The 15,682-nt window shown below is 42.4% G+C and overlaps 1 protein-coding gene across 1 annotated transcript in view; it reads left to right on the top strand.

Moving 5' to 3' along the window:
* Positions 1-15,682, top strand: part of UNC5D (unc-5 netrin receptor D) — a 591,157-nt gene that overhangs the window by 552,250 nt on the left and 23,225 nt on the right. The window contains exons 14-15 of the mRNA XM_032618440.1: positions 5,143-5,292; positions 12,518-12,682. Coding sequence (XP_032474331.1) covers positions 5,143-5,292; positions 12,518-12,682 — 315 coding nt within the window. The remainder of the gene's footprint in view (positions 1-5,142; positions 5,293-12,517; positions 12,683-15,682) is intronic.

Genomic DNA, 15,682 nt, shown 5'->3' on the forward strand with positions numbered 1-15,682 from the left:
TTAGAGCTGCAATTTTATGTTTGTGTTTGACATTGGCACTTTTGATGAATTCAAACCAAAGGTTGAGGAACGGTGATATATTTTCAAAGTTGTAACATGTTAAGACCTAGGTTTTTGTTATTTTATTACATTCTCTCTCTCTCTCTCTCTCTCTCTCTCTCTCTCTCTCACACACACACACACACACACACACACACACACACACACAGTTCAAACAAACCTTAACATAGGGAAGCAAGGAATTAAGCACTTGCCCTATCTTAGAGGGGGAAAAAAAAAACACAACTAATTTTTTTCTCGATTTCTCCCAGCACTCCTATTCAGTACCTCTGGGTCCTCCTTACTTACTTGGCATTAATGGAGATTTAGAATCTAATTTCAGAGGATTTCCTCCAGATGTAGCTCTTGTGTTTATCAATAACACAACCTTGGAAAATATCATTCACGTAAAGCAGTTAAAGGAAAACACCACAGCGACATAACTTCTGTGTGTGTGTGTGTGTGTGTGTGTGTGTGTGTGTGTGTGTACTTAAACAGTTTTGTCTCATAAATATGTAAATTCAGCCTGCTTGTTTTAGTATCCCTGAAGCACACCTGAATATCGCTGCCTGTCTCATTAAATCAACATAAATGGCTCAGTGAGGCACAAAGCACAAGTTTCTTCTGGCCACAACTCCTAGCCCTGGATGACTAGCAACCGCCAATGTGAAATGATGAAACAGAAGAGACAGAAAAACCACCAACCATAGCCTTTAGGTACATCTTATATACAAGAAACCAGCCAGACCCTACTTTCTACTTTAATTAACACAGATATCAATTTAACAGTAGACTCAGAGGTTTAGCCAAGGGCCCTTATCACATAGGAGGCAGACAGGAAAAAGTCAAATGGATATCAGATTCCACTCTCGGGGTGAGGCATCCGTGTTAATGACTGTGAAGGAGCTCAGCAGAGTTGTTTGTACCACTGATTCCCAAACCTGGCTGGACATCGGCGTCATCTGAGAAGTATTTAAAAATACAATGTCTAGGCCCAGCCCCTGAGCGGAATACAATAGGTTTAAGGGGCGTAACTGGGAATTCTGTGTTAAGTACAATTTATCCTATTTGGAGAGGGATTTAAGCTTGCACTCTGAAGCCAGTTGTGCCTTTACAAATATATAAATACAGTGATGAGTTCATTATTGGGCTTCTTCATTTTAATAAGTAATTGGTTTGTTACAAAATAGCTATAATTGCTTAATATTTTGTACAAGGTTACAAGACACTGTTAATTGTATGTAGCTGGTTCAGTATGTGGAGATTAAAGTAATCAAAAAAACAAAAGTAAAAATAAATTATGGTTATATTTAAATTGGAGGCCCTAAAGCAGAATCTTTAAGAGGTACCATTTTCCTCGGTGATAATTGTAAGTGGATATCCATTTTAAAAAATTCCTAATATCCTCAGGGATGGCTTAGATAGTATATATAACCACTGGGCAAAAACTTTTTTTTAACTTTTTATATTGGAGTATAGCCGATTAACAATGCTGTGATAGTTTCAGGTGTACAGCAAGGCGACTCAGCCATACATGTACATGTATCCATTCTCCCCCAGACGCCCCTCCCACCCAGACTGCCACGTAACATTAAGCAGAGTTCCCTGTACTATATAGTAGGTCCTTGTTGGTTATCCTTTTTAAATATAGCAGTGTGTACATGTCAATCCCAAACTCCCTAACTATCCCTTCCCTCCACCCTTCCGCCCACCCCCCACTCCCCGGTAACCATAAATTCACTCTGGAAGTCTGTGAGTCCATTTCTGTTTTATAAATACATTCATTTGTATCATTTCTTTTTAGATTCCGCATATAAGTGATATCATACGATATTTCTCTTTCTCTGTCTGACTTACTTCACTCAGTATGACAATCTCTAAGCCCACCCACGTTGCTGCAAATGGCACTATTTCATTCTTTTTTATGGCTGAGTAATATTCCATTGTATATATGTACAACATCTTCTTTATCCATTCCTCTGTCAATGGACATTTAGGTTGCTTCCATGTCCTGGCTATTGTAAACAGTGCTGCAGTGAACACTGGGGTGCATGTCTCCTTCTGGACCATGTTTTTCTCCAGATATATGCCCAGGAGTGGGATTGCTGGGTTATATGGTAGCTCAGTTTTTAGTTTTTTAAGGAACCTCCCATACTGTCCTCCATAGTGGCTGCACCAATTTACATTCCCACCAACAGTGCAAGGGCGTTCCCTTCTCTCCACACCCTCTCCAGCATTTATTGAAAAACAGACTGACTTATGTCATCTTTACATATATCTTGCAGTAATGAAAAATTACTTATGGGACAGTGTTAATAGCAGTCTGACCTTCACACGACTCTTAAAAAAATCAAGCATAGTATAGGAAAATGCAGGGAAATCTAGTAGAAAAACTACTTAGACCATGAACAGGTTCTGATATAGTAGCTCTGTCACTAGCCATGTGGCTTCAGGCAAATCACTTTCTTGGGGGTAAGGGGGAGGGTCTCCACGTTTTCCTCTGTAAATAATCAAGTTTTAAATCACTAACTACCTTAAGTTCCCTTCAAGTGTGATGATGCTATATAGTTTCTAAATATTAAAATAGACTAGCTCTACACCAAGTAATTCATGGCCTTGAACAAGTCACTTCATCGCCTGACCTCGGTTTATTTCACTGTACTTTCAGGCAAGTCAGATTTAAAGAACAGGGATACACTTCAGAGAGCCTACCCAGTCAAATATACTTTGACAAGTCAACACCGTTGTTATTCCATGGCTTTAATATGGTTTGAATAAGCCGATTTCTTATTTGTCCCTGTTTCTAACCTTGAATGGCAAACAGCAGGTAGTATATTACCATGCTAATGATTTTGCTTGGCTGTGGATAAACCCAAGTAAAGAACTGAAGCCTAAAGATTAAGTGACTTGCCCAAGACCATGCAGAAATGTGATTAGAAGCCTGTGCTTCCATTTCTGGTTTACAAGATGAGTGCCCTCTTGAGTATATATAACCCTCAGGAAATTCTCATACTCCCTGAAACCCGAACATCAGTCTAAACAAAAATACAAGTCCCTAGCATGGTAAGGGAGAATTCGTGATTGGCCCCTGCCCTATAATAATATTCATCACCTCCAGCCATACACTTTCCACCCTAACCTTCTATCCCAGCTCTGTCTGGCCTCCGTGCCTTTGTGCAGAGCCCATTCAGTGTCTGGAATGCACTCTCCCTCCCTTTCCCATGAGCAGCCCCTATATTTACTTCCAGGCTCAGTTCAAATATCACTTCCTCTATTAATTTCCCAATTCATTTCCTGGCCTTTCTGCCCATCTGGGTTAGGCACCCTCTGTCTTGCCTTAACCTTTGGGAATATACATATCTGTAATAGTTAGATACTATATTATACTCTATGCTTGCTGTTCTGACCCTCTCTCTAGACTGTGAGCTCCTTGGCGTTTCATTTCTGTCCACCCAGTGCCCAGCTCAAGCACTGCTCCACTGGACACTCATTAAATCTCAAAAGAGGGAACAGACCAGGATCCGTAAAGACCTAAAGTCAGCGTCTGGCATTAATTCCCTTTCCTCCCACCCTGCCTCTTTCCTTCCACTGCTTGCAGCCCTCACTAGACACTGACCACTGTGTTATTATGTCCAGCGCTTAGACCCACAAGGTAATGAATTATCTAGCACCTCCCTGTCCAGGGCGGTAATTGCCAACCGTGTGTGCGTATCCACATTTGAATTAACTAAAGTGAAAATCTTAGTTCCTTAGTCACTCTAACCACTCTGGCTAGTGGATACCATATTGGAAAGCACAGGTATGGACCACTTCCATCATCGCAGCAAGTTTAGTGCTGACTCAGGGCCCCAAGACACACCCCTTCCACACCCCGAGAGCTGGAGAAAATGACACTGGAATGGAATCGTTTAGTCCTGAGAAGAGACACTAGTAGCCTGTTAACAGTTTGTGTGTACATGAAGGATAAAAGCTGGAAAGCTGCCGCTTAGAAACATTTTCATTACTGTTAATCTATACATAGACAAGAGATGGGAAAGATAACTCCTGAGGCTGTTTTCACTCCCTGATAATTGAAATGTAAGTTTTATTGTATTTATAAACCTATTTGCTTGGCTTCTTACAACCTTTTTGAAACTCTGGGAAGATTATAGGACATCATTAAAGGATTTCAGTTTTCCTATTTATCCTAGCTCTGCAAGGAAATTATAAGTCAGTTAACGGTGATTTTTTTAAATGGGGATTTAGGGAAATCTTTCATCTCCACTAACACTGAAAACCTCACCCCCTACAGTAGTTTGACATTTTATAGCACTCATGTCTGTTCTATTATTTCACTTGTCTTATGGAGATGATTCTAAATGCCAGAAATTTGAAACCAGTTAAATGGTTTGCTTAATAGAATGTATGTGAACTGTGTTTGTATGAGATATAATTATAAAGATTTGTCAGTGAAAGATAAAGGAGTATTTATCTCAGGAATTTGATTTCTTTTTTTTTTTCTGAGCTGAAACTGACTTGGCAGCTTATTTTTTCTTGGCCTTTTGGCATAACTTCTGTGAACATTACTACAAATAAACATGATACATGCATTTGCAACATTTATTTTGAGCTAAAGGATAAATATTGGATGATGCCTGTGTTAGTGACAAACAAGGGAACCAGAGCGGAGGAGGGGCTGTGTCTCCCTTTCTCGTGAAATGTGATGATGTGTTAGGTTAAGTACAAATACATCCCTTGATTATGGCGATATCAGGATGAAATTCACACAGTTCTGAAAGCTCAATAGTATTGCAGTTTGCTTGGGGCAAAGGAGGTCTTCCAGCTTTAAAGACGGGCACAGTGTGTGTAAAAGCCTCAACAATACAGTAATAAAGAACAATTGTTTCTTTGTGTCCGGATCCTCATTTCTCAGCAGCCTGTATGTAGCCGCTTAGTCCTGACCTTGCAAGGATGGGGGTGGGGTGTAAAAGTAGAGTGTGCTCCTCATGCTGTTTGTCTCTTCCTGGGAGACACGTGAGAGGGAGTATACGTATCTGTGGAAGGAAAACGTGGAGGAAATTGGGTACTTTATTGCTGTGCTTCTTTCTTTTTCTTGCCCTCTAGGAAGTGGTTTCAGATGAAAGGCATCAAGGCGGACAACTCCTGGAAGAACCAAAGTTGCTGCATTTCAAAGGGAATACCTTTAGTCTTCAGATCTCTGTCCTTGATATCCCCCCATTCCTCTGGAGAATTAAACCATTCACTGCATGCCAGGTACTGGCCAAATGGGTTTCTGACAGAAATAGCTTTGCTTTAACCAGTGAGTAGATCACAAGCTCTGGTGAGGGTACTCTTGACTTTCCTCCTCCTTTAAAACTATGGATTTAATTTCAAAGCTGTCACAGACATGTAACAGTTTGGACTACACCCGGGGGATGAAACCTATTGTCAGAAATCCATGGGTTTCTAACACGTGGGGGGAAAAGGGGCTTGTGTGTCAGGTAATGTGACATTTCTCCTCTCTCCTGCTTAAATCGCCACTCGGGATAGGTTGAAGGTGGTCATGTAACAGCTTAGAGCAGGATGTGTTTGTGGGTTTGTTTTGATTCAGATCAGTTCATTATGAGACACAGTTTTAATCCTGTTCAAGTACAAATGAACTGGATTGTCAGGGAGAAACCTTTTAAGGGTGATAATTTTGAGTTGTAGAGAGAGCTCTGGCCAACCAGATGGGAACAAGAGATTGTCCTGAATATATGAAGTGCTTGCTGCCAGGTGAATTGAGCAAGATGGGAAGAAGAAATCACAAATTGAAAAACAAAGCAATGTCAATGCCTCTTAGAATCTTTTTATAACTATAAAAATATTTATGTATGATTGTTCACACACCTCATTATTAGAGACTTTAAAAACAACTGCAGGATGACTTACGAGTCTCCTTGGATCATTTGTAGGGATTCCGAGTAGTTGCTTAGCATGAAAAGATATCAACTTGTGATCTTGTCACTGAATTCTATGAAAATTTCCAGTGATAAGTAGTGTCATAAGGAGCAGCCAGCTGGTCTACCACCGTTTCCTAAGCTAGAGTCATCTGTGCTTCAAGTGACAGGACATTTCCCTCACTCTGGGTAAGCTTCTGGGAGACTCATATCGATCTGGACTCATAGGACGCTTTCAGACTTCTCTGTTCTTCCCACCAGCATAACCTGCAGAGCCTTGTGGTTTTGTAACCTTTCCACCTTCACAGCATTCATTTTCTAAAAACCGTGCACAAGATATACCGGCTTGTCAGAATGGAAATAAGCCAAATCTCAAAGAGAAAAACCTTGGCCATGCCATGAGAGTTAGAAAGAAGTTGTACCACCAACACCTTATACTTCTAAACTTCAGAATTTTCAAATTGGTTAAGGCCATATTTTTATATTTACTTTTCAGATTTCTCATTACCTTGGGAATTGCCCCCTCTATGTATAACTTTAGCACATTCAAAGCAACAAGAATCTCTCTCAGGGCCCTGTACAATTTTTTTGAAAACTTTACCACATTTCTTTTTATGGAGATGGGTTTTCTATGAATAAGTGTATTATTTATGATGTTCTAGACCTAGGTGTCTCTGTTTCCCAGAAAGCAGTATTCAAAGTTTCTAGTCTAAATTGAACTTCAGGGTATTATTAAAACAAATCCCGAGTCATGCAGATTCCTCTGTGTATTAATCTTTATTGATTTAAGGGCATCATTTCACTGGATCCTAGTAAAAGTGACTCAGTCCAAAGTAACTATTAAGTTTAATGCTTGGAGATAAAAAAAAAAAAAAAAAAATCAGATGAAAGAACCATAACCTCTCAGTGGCACTTAAACAACAATTCCAACACCAGGGATTCCAAAGAGAGCCTCAGGTAGAAAAGGCTTGGTGGAGGTTAATGCCTGCCCACCCCAGAGGATGCAACAGGGCCGGCCAAAGGCAAAGGGCACTGGCTAGCAAGAAAACCCAACCAGCTTTACTGCCAGGATGGCTTGGATTACATAGAGGTTGTGAACAACTAGAAGCGTTTGCCTTCTGTAATTGAGCATAATTTGAAAGCGTCTTGGAAGGCTGAGACACAATTTAATTTTCTCTGCACCAGGAGGCTTGCCACTGAGTTTTCATTTCCACTTCATTTTTCTTCCCCACAAATGGCTTTCTGCTCTATTCTTCCTTTCTCTTCACCACCCTTAGAACCAATTTCTTTGCTCCTGTGGTCACTGAACCCCCAGCAGTATGCCTACATGTTGTGCTTGTCTTAATGGCCATGCTGTGTTTGCTCTAGGCATCAGATTCTCACACTCTGGGGAGGGTTTGTGTTCAGAATGCTTGAACTTCATGGAGAACATCACGTGCGCTGACAAACTCGGTGTGGATAACAGAGAATGGCTTTTTGTTAAGGCTTAGCGGATAAGGGCTCACAGAGCACTATTGTGGAGACAGAAAACCTCACTACTCCTGACATCATTTATAGGTCTCTCCTTCAACTGGTAAATGTCCCTGTCATCTTCTAAGTCAGTGGGTAGAAGACCTCTGGTATTCTTCTTATTCCTCTCTCCCTTTCTCTAACTTCAAATCAGGAATCTGGGAATTGACATATTCCAGTTGGCACCCAAAGCTTACTCTCCTAAAAAAAACCTTCCTTTTCTCTTCCGGGAAAGGTGGAATTTCTCAGGGAGGTATCTAGTGCATAGAATAGTTGTGCTATCAGACACCAACCAAGAGATGTTTTTAGAATGATGTGAGTTCAAGACTGGGTCCAGAGCTATGTGATGAGAGCCTACATATTAGGACCAACTAGATTTTAAATCTTGTTGGTTTCGATTCTGGAGGACGACAGTTTATAAAATGCTAGGCTACAACCCTTACTGCTTGTGAAACCGGGTATGATGGGTGAAAGGGAAGGGTATGTGAGTTCTTAGGAGATCTGGTTACCATAGCCCCCACTAACCTTGATTCAAAGAAAAAAATGAAGCCCACAACACTAGTCCTTCCAAAATAAGCAATTAATTATGCCCCCTTTTCTTAAGACTCTACCACAGTTAGTGATATGCTGTTGTCCCCTTGGAAGACTTAGCAACCCTCCTTTAGAGGGAAATAACTCTGCTCTCAGTAGGTTACTGGGACCTGAGAGCTACTTCATCATCGTTTCCTTTATTCCTTGCTGCCTGTGGGGTGAAGAAGCTGTAGTAAACAGTATGCGATAAAATATTAATTTATTGTCTAAATCCTACAAAACACCAAGCCAGGTTGTCACCTCTGTAGGATAAAAGCAGCTGTCTTACAGCATGCTACGTATCCTGGAGAACCCAGTGTCTGTCTCCTGCTAGGATATGATTTACATGGTCCCCATCTACTAGGAAACTAATTATAATGGGACTCAAAATGAAAACATTTCCGGAATTCTTTAAACACCCAGAACTTTGCTACACTTTGTCCTCTTGTATTACTTTCCACATAATTCCTCTCAGCTCAGTGAGCAGCTTGGTGTTTTGCCTTTTTTTTTTTTTTTGGAATAAATGAAAGCAAAGATGATTGCCCTGAAAACACACTAATCACAGTGCTTCTAATTCTGTTATTTTTCAGTGTTTTGTTGAGCACTACTGGTAGCTGCTACTCAACAATTAAAAGATATTCTTTTGACACTGTCTCAATATCAGATTTTTTAAATGTTTTGATTGTGTGCAGTAGAATGGAAAGAGAGAAGAATTTTTTTGTTTGCTGATTCTCACGTCTTTCTGCAAGAAAACATTATCTCTGTGGTGGGTTTTTCCAGTGTTCTCAGGAGAAAATATACAAAATTTAGCAAGTGACACCACAGAAGATACTTTTCAATAAGTGGTCAGTGCCTTTTTTTTTTTTTTTTTTTTTAAGGAAGGTAAGCATTACCTAGGATTCAAAGCTACTGCAGAAAAAATGTAGGTTTGTTTAAGATCTGGACCTTGAATTCAGCTCTGTCTGGAGCCCTGAAGTGCAAACATTGATATTACACTGTAATGACTCAAATTTCAGATTTAGAAAACAAAAACCTCCTTAGTTAGCTTAGTTAGGCAAAAACACCTACGAACCGTAGAGCCCTCTGTTATAGTTACTTTCGTTGAAGGGGATGGTACAGAGTAACTCTATCAAAATGTACCGGCTTGGGGAAGGGAGTGAGTTTGAGGGCTTGTACACTGAGACTGGAGAGAGTGAGGATGAGGTGATCGAGGATGCAAGAAGCCCTCGAAGGCCAGGCAAGGGACTGTGTTTGTTTTGTTTTGTTGGCCGCACAGCATGGGGGATCTTAGTTCCCCCTGCAGCAGAACCACGGAGTCCTAACCACTGGGCCACCAGGGAAGTCCCAGGGGGCTGTGTTTATCACGCAGGCTTCCTGGGGCCATTCTGGTCCCCCAAGCAGAGGAATCATGTAATGAAAGCAGAGTTCCCAGGTGATGTGGTCACATCAGTGCCCCCCCCCTCAATTCATGATTACAGGTAAAAGAGAGACCATGAGCTCTTCCCTAAAGAATACCTATCAACTGCTTTCTGTTTCCTCCCCAGTCAAGCCTCAACCCCCTCATTAACTCGTGTAGTAGAGACTGAAGATAGGAAGGTTGCTGAACACTTTACTCCCAGTTAGCCATGATGACGTCAGAGAAGATTACGCGTGGAGATAGAAAAACTGGAGGAGAATGACGATGAGAGAGAGATGGTGATAATCCGTTTTCAAAAGGTAGACCTGTCTGAGAAGGGAAAGGCCAGCTAAAATTGTGGGCTGATTTGGGGTATAATGTTTACAATTGTTTATAATTGATTAGGGGTATAATGTCAGTGATGGATGATAATGAAATAAAAACCAGAGATGTAGCTGTTGGGAGTTCTCCACAGAGAAATGGCAGTTGGGCGTATGTGAGCAGATGGGGTTTTGAAGAGTTCAGGAGACAGAGACACAAGAGCTGGAGGCTGAGATATGAAGTGAGAGTTACCCGTGGTTTCCTAAACCATGGAGGAGCGTGGAAAGCGTCGGATTACACAATGAGGAGAAACGGCAGACCTTGTAAATACGTATTATTACTGTTTTATCTGCTATAGGATTGGGGGCAGGTGAAAAGTCATTTTTGAGTGTTTTAGGGAACGACTTCCTCTAAAGGCTGCTGGGAGGCCACACCGATCCGAAGTGCCTTCTGCTGCTAGGAGAGAGAGGGAAGAGCTCATAAGAAAAACTCTCAGTTCAGGAAGAAAGTAGGCTGGACCTGTGCTGTCTTGCTGGAGGCGTGAGCAAGCTGTGCCACAGCCACACGCTTCCTTAGTGACCGTCAGCTTCATGCTTCTCCCAGAGTTGCCCCCGGATGAGAGCCTCTCTGTGGAACCCACTAGTGAACCATCCAGCGCTGCCCAGCTCATCTTAGTTTCTAAGAGAACTTCTTCTAAGCCACTGGTGTTTCATTAGAGAATGGTCTGGGTCAAGAAAAGATATTTCAATCAAGGGGAAATGTAATCAAAGGATTTATGTGCTTATAAAGCCTTTGGAAAGCCTAGGAGAGCCAAGGTCAGAGAAAGCCACTAGTGATATAAGGAAACCAGCAAGTTTGGTGATTTCAGGAAAACACAACACCCCTGAAGCAGACGGCTCTCAGAAGCCCCTGCAAACCTCACATGTGCTGTCAGCTGAACCCTTTGGGTTTGCTCGCTGCTGTCAGAGGAGCAGCGAGGAAGAGGCTTCTGCTCCCTCCTCCTCCTTCCAAGTTTAAAACAAGTACTTCTCACTGGCAGAATGGAAATGTGAACCCCCTGCTGGAGAGAGCTGTGAAATGTAGTTTTCAGGCTTCCAGCCCCTGCCATGTAGGGGAGAACTGAGGATGGTGGAGAGAGAGTTGCCTCCTAACAGCGCACATTCTGCACGGGGATAAAGTCGATGAAAGTCTGCAGTGTCAACATATAGACCTTCTCTGAGTCCCTGTCTCTACTTCTTGAGACAAAGATCCACTGCCTTTCCCTTGGTTCAGGTTTCAGAACAAACAAAACAAAAACACGACACCCTTACATCCCTTGCTGGGATGTGTGGTAGGGTTTAATGCGTGAGTTCGTTCCTTCATAATCCCTAAAGCTGGCTCTCTTGTACTCAAGTCTGCAACAATCTAAACTCCGTCCCTCCCTGCTGGTCCCCCCCGCCCCCGCCCCCAGCAAGTACCAAAATCAGGGTCTGTGAGACTTCCTATAGAGAAAATGAGGAAACCAACAAGTGTACAGATTGGAGCTCAGGGATAACTAGGTAACTCATAGTTCCTCAAAGTGGGTAGATTGAATTCTAATCATGGCCTTTGGTCTTAAGACACCTGCTGAGTCCATCGCCAGTCACACTTCAGAGACTCAGACTTCTAGACTTGATACATCTTTTGCTGCCTTTCAGCATCAGTATCGGGGGAAACTGTATTTGTAGCAACAGGTGAAAGAGCAAATGAATGGGATGCGGAAAAGAGAAAGAAGGGAGAATGAAGATTACTATGGGCTGGAAATATGAGGTCATTGCCAAGGACCACAGCCTGATCTGAGTAGGAATGAAAGACATTTTAGGACATGGAAGATTATCAGTGACTGACCTCTACTTCACTTTAGTGTAAAGCCACGTGCCTGAGCCAATTGGTGGCAAGCACCAGCTCGTCATGGGGAAAAGGGAGATGTGTATAGATTTTACAATTTCCCCCCTCATTTAGTGAAAATTGCTTTTGCCACTCAATTGTCTGTAAGTCCCTTGAAAGTGGGGACCAGACCTCAATTCATACTGTTCTTTTCTTGTTTATCTAGTACAGTGTCTGGCTGTCAGTAGGCATGGTACACGTAACTGTAGAATGGATGAATTGAATGAATGAGGAGTTGGCAAACTAGACCGTTCTGGGGTAGCCTGTCGTGTTTGTGTGTGTCTCGCTCGGGTGTGTGTGTATGTGTGTGTATGATTCTGCAGTAGGTATAATTTTTATGCCGGATACATTAGCAACATTATGTTTATACAATTTGGCATTTGTTTGTGGTATGGGCATAAGTTCTGGCCAGTCAGTTCTTCAGCATAATTTTCATTTAAGTGAGAAGATGTCATCCTACCCCGGGCTTAGGTAGAAGGATGGAGTAGGCATCTAATCCTAGGAATCTACCCATAGGAGTCTTTTAGAATATTTCTGTCATGGAAAGACACGACGATTAACTTTTGATGGTATTCTTTCTAACTGTGTGAGTCACCAAGTGAAAGCTGAGCTCTGGCAGTGTGGTTTTGGAATTCAAATGTTATCCGTTGGAATTGACGTTAATTACTTTTGTGCTGCTCGGCATATGCTGGAACATTATTTCTACAATTCCACTGGAGTCGCTTAGGCAATCACCTCTCCTGCCATCACCGCCATCATCATCATCCTAATTACTGTGATTAGGTCCCTCCTGCTCTCTGCTCACTTCAGCCGGGCTCTGCACACCATTGCCCTCTTCTCTCCCCCGTCTCCCCCGCAGGAAGTCCCATTCTCCCGCGTGTGGTGCGGTAACCGGCAGCCCCTGCACTGTGCCTTCTCCCTGGAACGCTACACGCCCACCACCACCCAGCTGTCCTGCAAAATCTGCATCCGGCAGCTCAAAGGCCATGAACAGATCCTCCAAGTGCAGACGTCAATCCTTGAGGTGAGTCCTTCGTCTACAGGTCATCCGACCCCGTTTCTAAAGGACATTAAGGATTGTATACCTGTCTCAGTTGGGCTATACATATAGCATGAAAGAGCTTCGAAAGGCACTCACTCTTTCAATCCTCATTACTGATAAGGGAAAATTAACTTTTTCTCAGGCTGAGGATGGAACTGAGCTGCCCACTGGGGCGGGGAAACACAACCCATCAGAGCATAGGCTCTGTGGAGGGACCTTTGCGGAAGGAATTTGTCCAGGGCTTTTTACACACAAAACTACAATCAATCTAACAGTTCATGGCAGACATAGAATATCAGCTGAGATTTATTATTGAACTGAGACACATACCCTAAGAAGACACAAGGTCACCAGTGGGCTGCTTTTCTGCCAGTTCTGACTAGTTGTTCAGAAGTCAGTTGCCCAGTCTGTGTTATTTCATTTTCAAGGCTTTGGTTCCCGATTGTCTTACGATTTCTCTTACCCTCCAGGATCAGGGTTTCTACACATCCTCATTTCCATTAAGCCTAGATTTCATCAATACAATAATATAAGACAGAGTAGATAATAATCTCATTCTACACAGGAAGGACACAGCAGTGCAAAAAGGGATAGGACTTCCTCCAAGGTCATATAACTGAAGGGCAGGGTTAGAATGGGAGTCAGAGGAGAATTCACTTGGGAACTTTTGCAAAAAGATACCTGAAATGCCATGGCTTTGATTGGCCCTAAACCACTGAATGACTCCATGGCTCTGGACTTGAGTTTATCAAGTAGACAATGACATTCCCTCCTGAATGGTTATTTGAGGGTAGAGGGAGGGAGTAGCTGAGGGGGAGAATCAGGGGAGCTGGTAACACATTGTTTAGCAATTCCAAGGTAATCCCTGGCTAGTTTAGAAAAACACACATACTGGATCATTCACCTTAGAACGTGTATGTGTATATATACATATACATACATATACACACATACATATTCACGTATACATATATAAATAATATATAAGCTCAGCAGAAGGTTTAATGCATTTTGTATCCGTACAACTCAATTTCAGGTGCGGTTTTTTCTCAAAACTTGTAGCCTTGGGCTTCCCTGGTGGCGCAGTGGTTGAGAGTCCGCCTGCCCATGCAGGGGACACGGGTTCATGCCCCGGTCTGGGAAGATCTTACGTGCCGCGGAGCGGCTGGGCCCATGAGCCAGGGCCGCTGAGCCTGTGCTTCCGGAGCCTGTGCTCGGCAACAGGAGAGGCCACAACAGTGAGAGGCCCGCGTACAGCGAAACAAACAAACAAACAAACAAAAACTTGTAGCCTACAAGCATTATCACTTCCCTCCTTTCTCATTGCAGTTCACTGTTTATGCAAAATGAGTGTGGCTAATTCCCCAAATAGTTTTCTCTAAAGTGCGGATGGCTTTCCAAAGAAGCATGTCTCAAAATTGATAGCTGTCTTAACCGACATGTTTCTACCATATTTGCATTTGTTATTGCCAGTTAGCATTATGTGCTAACAGTTCCGACAGGGAAGGTAGATCCAGAAACCTCAGGCAAGATATTTTTAGAGTCTCTTTCTTGAACAGTCATGGCATATTTAAGACAATTTATTTCAAAGTAAAATACAAATTGTATGGGAGTTTTCAAATAAAAACAAAAAAGAAAATCTAAGAAGAGCTGCACTTCAGAAGGAAGAGTGAAAAGGCAGGACATAAAGATGCCTCTGATGAAAATTGCCCTAAATACCTGTCAACAGGTCGACAAAAGAATTCCAGGTTTAAAAGGTTTTTACTATCTAAGGCACCCAGATATTGAGGATCAATTTCAGCTATTACAGGATATTTGTGTGAAAGGAATGTGATAAGGTTGACACATCCTGGCACCTTTGCTCCTTGCTTAATAAACCCTTGAAGTGCATGGAAAGAAAACGAGCCAATAGGGGCTGCCCTGGTGGCGCAGTGGTTAAGAATCTGCCTGCCAATGCAGGGAACACAGGTTCGAGCCCTGGTCTGGGAAGATCCCACATGCTGCGGAGCAACTAAGCCCGGGCACCACAACTACTGATCCTGTGCTCTAGAGCCCACGAGCCACAACTACTGAAGCCTGCACACCTAGAGCCCATGCTCCGCAACAAGAGAAGCCACCGCAATGAGAAGTCCGTGCACCGCAACGAAGAGTAGCCCCTGCTCACCACAACTAGAGAAAGCCCGCGCGCAGCAACGAAGACCCAACGCAGCCAAAAATGAATTAATTTAAAAAAATAGAAAATGAGCTAATAAACATAATCTTCTTTACTCTCCAGTTCCTTTTCTAATGCTTAACAAAGTTTACGATCACTTTGGAAAGCCTTAAAGAACATGACATCACAGTACCTCTTGGTAAACGGAGGCAGAGTTAGCAAAATAATATTTAGACATTCAGTGGTGGACTACAGCAATCTAAGTTGTAGGCTACTGCATTTTAGAAGCTTTATTAACTTGTTTGATCCTGTAAGGATCATTTAATCAATTGCTTTAAGTGTCCCTGCTGAAATTTGGCCCAGTGCATCCCCATTTCTTTGTACCAAACTCTTATTTCTTAGGCAAATTTCATTGGCCATCATTTTCTACATCAGAGGAAAATTAATAACTTTTGAAAGCCACTATGTTTCAGGCACTACTTCATGTGCTTTCACATATAACCATCAGAGAGCTCTGTGGATTAGTATTATATCATCACAGTTTTACATGATGTAACAGTCTCAAGGAAGTCAACCTTCTTATCCAAGATCATAGAGCTAATAAGACGGGTAGCCAGAGTTCCCAGCTGAGATACTAAACTTTAAGACCAAAGTCTGGATTTCTGTTCAATACCACTCCGGGAGCCCAACCGAGGAGGTTTAATTTATTCGTCCTAACCATGGGCCTTGTCCATAATATAAGCCCTCTCTTTGGGGGCTTAAGCACTAGTGACAAACATCACAGCATCAGCAATTTTGCCTTTGAGTCTGAAAGCAGATGAAAATTGGGA

The sequence above is a fragment of the Phocoena sinus genome, chromosome 21, assembly GCF_008692025.1.
Source record: "Phocoena sinus isolate mPhoSin1 chromosome 21, mPhoSin1.pri, whole genome shotgun sequence".
NCBI classification, from domain to species: domain Eukaryota; kingdom Metazoa; phylum Chordata; class Mammalia; order Artiodactyla; family Phocoenidae; genus Phocoena; species Phocoena sinus.